This window comes from Platalea leucorodia, assembly GCF_965183815.1.
Source record: "Platalea leucorodia genome assembly, chromosome: 3".
NCBI classification, from domain to species: domain Eukaryota; kingdom Metazoa; phylum Chordata; class Aves; order Pelecaniformes; family Threskiornithidae; genus Platalea; species Platalea leucorodia.
In genome coordinates, this window is record NC_138825.1 from 122760026 (window position 1) to 122768316 (window position 8291).

The following is an 8291-nucleotide window of genomic DNA, read 5'->3' on the forward strand; positions in this document are numbered from 1 at the left end:
ACTGCACTAGGGACTAATTGGCTAGGGAAAGTTTTTGTTTGTTTCTTCCTTGTCAGGGAGGCTGACTAGCCTCCTTCAATCTTTGATAATGATCATAATTGTGATTGTTGTAGTTTCTATTATTATAAGCTGCATTAAGAGCACCATAATGAAATCCATGTCCACCGTGAAGTATGCTCTCTTAAAACCCGCCCCTGAAACTAATGCTCCCCTAAATCCCACTTGTGACACTGACGTGCCCCTAAAACTGACCCATGCAATTGACATTCCCCCACTGAACCCTATCCATATGTTAGATGTCTCAATACAACCCCAGGATGGTGTTCATATGTTCACCCATTGCTATGGTTAATTGTTGCTATAATGTCTGATATTGTTACATGGTTGATGATAGTTTATTGTGGATTGACTGTTGACTGGGTGATCGCTAATGATACCTTGTAACATCTGAAAGACTTGAAGAATGATGATCCACAGTGGGTGTTAAACGCACGAACACTGTGTCCCCTCCCCATTTTAACTTTGGAGGCAAGGGGTGACTGTACCATCATGCCAAAGAAACCAGACGGATCATGACTGTGGTCACGGGGTGGATTGTGTGACAGGGACAGTCAAGGTGCGCTTGGGCTAAAAATCCCGTATTGGATTCAGAAGTACCAAACTTCCCACGTGGGTACTAGAGACATAGATATTTCATCTGGGTGTTTCAGGAAAAGGAGACAACTAAGAAAAACCCTAGGAACGTGGCACTGCGCAGATCTCATGAGTCACAGGGGCAATGGTGAACCCAATGGAGGGAGAGAGGTCCAGGTCTGAGATGGAAACTCCAGGGGGAGGACGGAAGGTGAACCTCTGCAGGAGGCTTGTGAAGAAAAGGAAGAGCTCCATTTTGGCAAGAGTCTCTCCAGCACAGGACCTCTGCCCTGGAACAAAATGCAGAACGGCCACAAGAAAGTCAGTGGGATCTGCTTCTTGAGCTGTTGTCAGAGGAGAGGAGAGGAGAGGAGAGGAGAGGAGAGGAGAGGAGAGGAGAGGAGAGGAGAGGAGAGGAGAGGAGAGGAGAGGAGAGGAGAGGAGAGGAGAGGAGAGGAGAGGAGAGGAGAGGAGAGGAGAGGACCTTTGGGAAGAGTCTGAGAGACCAGCTCCAATGGGAAAGGAGTCTGAGATGTCCAGTTCCCCTCAGAGCCCTAACAAATCAAAAGATACCTGCTGAAAAAGGCATGAAAGCATCTTTCTTTACAAACTTCCCCTCAGAGTTGAGAAAATGCTCAGGGTAGAAGACATCTGGTTTCTCCCACTGGGATTTGTCTCGCAGGACAGAGGCCAGTAAGGGGACAATGTAGGTTCCCTGCAAGCCAAGGCAGAACAGTTACTGCACTGAGGATGGTGTTGCTGTCACCATCAGAGCGATGGTGAGTGTTGGAGATCAAAACACCCACTTTAATAGAGGACCTCCTGCCAAAGTAGCTGTGAGAACCCCAGTGTGAGCAAGCATCCTTGGACACAAGCAGGACTTGAAAGGGAGATGTGTTATACTGGGGAATGGAGGCAAGAAAAGTGCAGAAATTGTCTCACCTTGGGAATGAAATAGCCTTCAAGGGTCACGTCTGCAGTGGTCTCATGAGGCAAGTTCAATGGCAGAATATTAGCAAACCTTTGAATTTCATGGACAACAGCATCTGTATATGGCATTTGAGTTCGATGCTCGATTCGTGGGGGGTTTGACCCTATCACTTGCTCTATCTCTTCTTGAACTTTTTCTGTGAAAAAAATAGGGATCATACATAGATAGACCACTTGAATGTCTCTTTCTCCTGGTAGGAATAGGGGGATGTGGAGAATTCACTTTTTGTTCAGCCCTGCTCAATGTGAAGTCACATGTGAGGTGACCTGATGAGAAGGAAGCTGCTGATTGCCTAGTTTCCACTTACTCTGAATTTCAGGATATTTCATCATCAGCAGAAGGCCCCAGCGCAAAGTGGTGGATGTGGTCTCCATGCCAGCTACAAATAGATTTCTCACAACCGCAGTTAAGTTTTCATTATGGAAATATCCATTGGCGTTTCCATTCTCCTGGAGATATGAAACAATAATAACTTTTTCATTGGAGAACAGGGAAAAACTTTCATATGCAGCCCTCAGGGAGGAGTTAAGTGTAAAGAATAAGAAGGTTTTGAGGGAACGCTTTGAGAAACCTGTTCTAAGCTGAGTCTTGAGATAGAGTGTTTGGACTGCGCACAAGAACACACACTCAAGTCAACAAGGGTCTTCAGCTTGGATAATGTCAACAATGACAAGAATGTTTTGGAAAAGAGCTAGTAGTCACTGGGGCCACCCATGTGAGTCAATCATTTGTTTCAGAGTTTTTCTGCCCATGGGTCATGGAGGAGAGCATCTTGCAGGGTGAGATTTGTTGGGAAGCAGAATAAATTTGCTGTCAGAGCTGAGTTTTGACATGAACTCAAGAGTTAGTGGTGACTTAGCCCATGATGATATTACCTTTACCTGCCACTAGCATCAAAAGAGAGCCTAGAAGGGTTGTTCATGTTCCCCTGCAATCCAGCAGCCAACCTATGCTTTTGCTATAGTAGACTTGGGCTGAAACCTCATGAGGCCATACCACGTGGAGGTGAGGACTGGGTACAAACACTGCCACATTTTTACAAGAATGGTAAAACTATAGTTTTGATGAAGCAGGTAAATGAAATCTTGTGTGAGGTGGCAACTGAAACCGAGAAATATGTTCTAAAGAGTCCTGGGCCTAGAGCTTTCCCTGGGTATATCTCTATGAAGGGGGATGTGAATTTAAAAAAAGAGTCAGAAATGCTGGTGTACAGAAAAGGATTTTAAACTGCAGGTAAGGACAGCTTCTCATACTTTGCTTGCTGAAATAGTGTTTTGTATTTTCCTGATAAATTACTGGGGAAGCATAAAAGAAGCTTGTCCATGACCAGTTTATCTCCTAGCTGAAATGACTGCACAGTCTTTTAGCCTGACCACAGTTTCTGGTAGGACTTTTGCATGTGCTAGGTCTTTGCTGAAGAATATTTGTTTGTCTACCAAGCCTTGAAAGGAAAGTGAGGAGATTTGAAGAAGCTGCTAGGATTCAATTACCTCTTGTTGTCTCACAAGGAAAGTGTCAATGAAGCTCCTCTGGTCGTTTCTGTCCAGGGCTTTGAGATGTTCTATGAAAGTCACCTTGATAAAAGCATTGATTTCTTTTACATTCTGAATAAAAATTTTGTGGTCCTTCAGGAGGAATCCAAGGAGTGGGAACATGTTGTACATCTGCAAGATGCAGAGATAGTGAGGAAGATAAAACAGCTGCTAAGCGGATGTACCACAGTTCAACAGCATATATTAAGAAAAGCCCTTACAGAAAATGGTGTATAGCCTTATACTCAAGATGCAACATGTTCCTTTGTCCTCCTTTTTCCCTGGCCAACTGTGTAAAATGGTTAAAATTTATTCCCTCTTAGACTAAATATTAATCACCCTAGTTGATGATGGCCTAGAAATCCCATGTTTGTGCATATGTCCTTGACACAATTTCCTACCTCTCCACTCCTAGAGAATTCATCCCTCCCTCTCCATGCTGGTTGGAATTGGGAGTCTCAAGTTTAAGAGGTAGTTACAGGCATTCCCACACTGATTTTGACCTTGTTTGTAATGGGAGATGGGGAATAATGATCAACTTCTATTGCTAGGGGACACAATCGGGACTTGTATCATGTTACATGTTGTTCACTTCTTGATGAAAGAAGGCACTTATAAATTCCCAGGCTGTGCTGCTAAGAGAAATCCATAAATAGCATCAGAGGTCCACTTTTTGCCATTTCAGGGTGTGTTTGTCACGTACAGATAAGTGTGTTGCAATGATCAATGTTGGAGAGGTGTACCTCTGTATACCACTGTATAATCATGCTTTTGAAGAGCAATATTGAAACAGCATGAATTACCGAAACAGAGGGAGTTCCAAAAATCCTGATATTTTCGTTCACCAATGACAGGAGCCTTTTGAATGTGGGGTCTTCATAGTCATATCGCTTTCCAAGCAATATGGATACGATGACATTAGCAATAGCAGCATTCATCATCAGAGTCATCTCAAGGGGCTTCCCTAGCATGGGAAAAGGAGGTGCAAACACCAAAGTCAATGGTTATTCTAATTAATTAAAGTAGCATGCAGAGGCTCAGTGAAGACTGGAACATGATAAGTACATAGCTGGCAGGAGGAAAGGCTTCCCCATCTCAGGGTTCACACAACATTTTGACAGACCAGAGACTGAATGCAAGTCTTTTGTGCTCCCCTCCATTTTCTCCAAGACTGTTGCAGCCCTGGGTCTTTGTGGCCCTTCCCCACGCTGCTCTGTTTAGGCATACATGATCTTAAAGTTTCCTGGTATAAGGGAAACTCAGCATTCCCACTTCACCCATTGGTGCCGTCCTGGGCTGTCTCTTGTCACCACTATTCTTTGAGAGTTGGACTGTGTCCCTTTAGGCCCAGTCTCCTAACTCAGTAGCTTTTGGCCACTCAATCTTTCCTGCTGGGGCTCTCACTTCTACAGCTTCTAGATCCCTCTGATGCATCCCCTTTGCAGCTGAATACAGCTCCTGCTTTCAGGGGTTCAAGGTGAGAACTTGAAACCTGAACTAGAATGATGATGCAGAAATCTGTTTTTATCCTGAGTCTGCTTGGTCGAAAGAGCTACTTACTGAAGTCCTGCTGTTGATAACTGAGCCTAGTGAGAAATAATCTTGGATGATGCTGGTGAAATGTGTAACTGGATGTTCTGCTTCCTATTGGAAGGGGTTTCACAGACATGTGCTTTAGGGACAATCAATTTTTTCTGATAGGTATGCAACTCCTTGCGATAGCCTTCTGCTCTCCCAATGCCACTAAATCAATCAAAGGCACTGCACATGGAGGAACAAATTGCTATTCTCAGATGTGCTGTTTGATGTCTGACTCTATGTTTGACTTCCAATGCCTCAATGAATGCTTTTCATTTGCATGTCAGGCAATTGCCAGGTAGAGAGACAGACAGCCCGTATAAACTCCTTGAAGCATGGATGCTGGAGAAAGGTAGATATCTGAAAGAGTTCAGAGACTCTTCTTCCTTGACCCTTGGCATTTTTGTAGGAAGCTTGAGGAAAATCAGTGTTATGAAGGTAAGATTCCCCCCACCTTTCTGTGCCTCAATGATGTCTGCCAGGCATTTGTACTCTTCTACAACACGATCCTCTATGGCCTTCTTGCCCATTCCAAAGTCTCGTAAGGTTGTAAGAGTAAATCTTCGCATCACTTTCCAGTTTTCTCCATCAGAAAATATAACTCCTGAAATGGCAAATGAAAACACAGAAATAGAAATTTCATCATGAGAGCAAAGATTCCTCGTCTACCCTGAATCCTGGTAAAGATGAGCGCTGGCAGGAAACCTGTCAAGCTCTCAAGACGTTGTGTCCCCACATAGAATGAAATAAGACAAGAAAGATATATCAGGAGAAAGCTCTGAGGGAAGCAGCCACCATTCTGAGTTCATGGGGTGTCTGATGGGCCCTGAGACATGAGGGCTTTTGTTCAGCTTTGTTTAGAAGAGAGAGTGCCTCTGGGACATCACCTGGGATGATGAGTGTGCTCATTAACCTTAGATGTCTCCCTTAGGTGAGATGCATCCTCTCTCAAGAGTGCCTGTGTTCTTATGTAGAGAGTAAATTAAACCTCAAATATGGGCATGTGTTTGGAAAAATCTCTCCACTTGGTGGGGGTAATCCTATCCCCCTACACACTAGAAAAGCTGCAGAGAATTCTCAGCGGCATCTGCAGAGAAGTTTTGGTCAAGCTGGTGCTGCTATTTACTCTCCTTGCACCCATCATGCTCTCTTATTCTTGCTTAGAGTCTTGTTCAAGAAACTGTCCCTAGTGAGGAACAAAAACATTTGCAGATAGGTTGGCTTTTAACAATACATTGGTTACTCAGAGCTGGTCACATGATACAAAAGTGCTCACCCTTGCTTTCCTGTCAGAAGACAACAATCTCCCGTGTCCCTACTTCCATGTATCCCATCAACATTTATGGGAATCGAAAGATCAAATTCAGGATCTAACACCTGTGGAGGGTAAAATCTGCACCAGAAGAACTCAGAACAAGAGTGAACTTCCTCTGGGGAAGCAAACTAAAGGCTTGGGTTATTATTTATTCACTCTTTAAGAGAGATTTATTCTCAAATGTAAATTGAACTGGAAAATTTAAAATAAGCATTCAATAATATCAATCTCACAAGGACTATTTGGAGATAGTGCTGATGATGTAGTAGGCACTTCTCTGCCAGCTCATATTGGTTTTATGTGGCAAGGGTTTGATAGCTGGGCAGCTGCAGCAGTGGCCTTTGTGAGAAGAGATCAGGAGGTGTCCCCATGTCAGCTCCTCAACATGTCACCTCTAAGGGAAGACCCAGCTGCAGATTCAGACCTCTAAATTATGTGTTTATGTGTTAATTAAGAGTATCGTCTCTCCTTATCCCCGATGAATATCACCACACATTGTTCAATTTCCCCCTCATTTCCATTGCCTCACATGCTTAGCAAAACAAAGTGAGACATTCTGCATTCTCCTCTCCATGGAGAGTCTCAGTCTTCTTTGCAGAAGGCAGGTGTGTGCACACTCACCTTTTCCTTTTCCTGTGTCTTCAACGAGTGGTATTTTAGGTCTCCCTGCAAATGCACCCGCCTTGTTCACCAAAGCTTCCTTCACTGTGTCATATCCTGATAGCACCACTATTTTCCTCAGTCCCATCTGAATGCTGAAGACTGGGCCATACTTTTTGGATAGCTAGGGGGATGAGAGGGGACAATAAAAGAAGATGATTTTCAGATGATTTTTAGCAAGCTCAGAATACTTGTTTTTCAGCAGGTTTAATGTTCTCTTTTCTGCATGGCATTGGCTTTTCATTCACTGTGCAAAATGTGGAGAATTTGTCATAAAAATGTTGGAAGAAAAAGAACTACAGCGGGGTCTGTAATCCTCTCTTAGGTATTTGAGTAACAGACTTTTAGAGAGGCTAAAGGAAAGGCTGAAGAGCAGACAGGCTTGGCCCTGTGTTCCTTTGAAAAGACAAACAGAAAGTGAATTTCTCAGCAATCATGGCAAAAGCTGTTCAGTTCCTGGTATACAGATCTGGGGAGGTACAAATCATCTGGAATCATGAGTAACAACTTTTAAATAGTCTGGAGTTATGCCTTTACATGCATCTGGAATTACCGCCTTTAGTGACAAGGTGCAAGAGCTGCAGCCACAACCAGGCAGGAACAGACTGCATGGCTCAGATGGGAATGAAATCCAGGAAAGCAGGCTAAGAATGGCTTCATTTTGAGTTATGAGGTAACTGTGTCCACTACACAGACTCTGTAGTTAACTTTTGTTTGAGAAGCTGAGAACTCATAGAGGATATGTTGGAAATGTTCCCAACCCAGGAGACCAGTTTTCAAGGTGGTAGTACACCAGGGTACAGAAACTGTCTAAAACACTTAGGTTTGCTGTTCATGGCTTTGAGGAGTAGTGCAGTGAGATGACCCCAAAAATCATACACTATCTGACTGTCACACACCATCTTCCCTGAAGTCCTGGAGTTTACTGCCACCAGATATGAAAGAGTAAGCAGTGTTTGTTTGTTTGCTGCTTTGCTTTGGGAAACCAGGAAAGTTCCTCCTTCATGGTGAGGATGAAGGGAGAGGATCAAGAACTGTTTTCTGCCAGTTCCCTGATGGCTGAGTCCACCAAACAGCCTCCAGAAAGTTCTGGTCTCCTTCCTGAATATTTCAGCAGCTGCTGGTGGAAGTTCCTGTAGGAACTGTAGGGCCCCTCTCTTCCAGTTACCCTTGCCTGGAGAACCCCAGCATTTCCTGTGTTCCACAGAAACAGGTCAATTCGCTGGAAGTCAATTCCTCTGCACTGACACAAGATCCTGTGATAGGAAGAACAGTTACTGCAGATAATTAATTCTGCTGCATTTACATCTACCTGTCCAGAGAAAAATGTGCACCCCTTTTGGGGCATCAGGGACTGCCTTAGACAGAGAGGTCTAAGAAAAGGAACAACAGAAGTTACCTCTAGCATTGTCCGGTAAGGTCTCTTCAGATCTATAATGTGCAGATTTCCAATGATGGGTAAAGGCCTGGGTCCTGGGGGGAAGTTTTCTCTCGCATGGCTCTTCCAGTCATGTTGTCTTTTCAGAATCAGCAGAATGAGTATAAACAGTAACCCTCCAGGAACAAGATTGACCCAATCCAT

The 8291-nt window shown here is 44.0% G+C and overlaps 1 protein-coding gene across 1 annotated transcript; it reads right to left on the reverse strand.

Annotated features, from left to right (window-relative positions):
- Nucleotides 1-735: 735 nt before the first annotated feature.
- On the reverse strand, nt 736-8291 carry LOC309587634 (cytochrome P450 2K4-like; the record flags this gene model as incomplete). The annotated part of the gene is made up of 9 exons (XM_082305947.1): nt 736-923; nt 1207-1348; nt 1576-1760; nt 1932-2073; nt 3115-3288; nt 3960-4120; nt 5189-5338; nt 6671-6833; nt 8109-8291. 9 exons carry the CDS (start codon nt 8289-8291, stop codon nt 736-738), a joined length of 1488 nt encoding a protein of 495 aa, XP_082162073.1.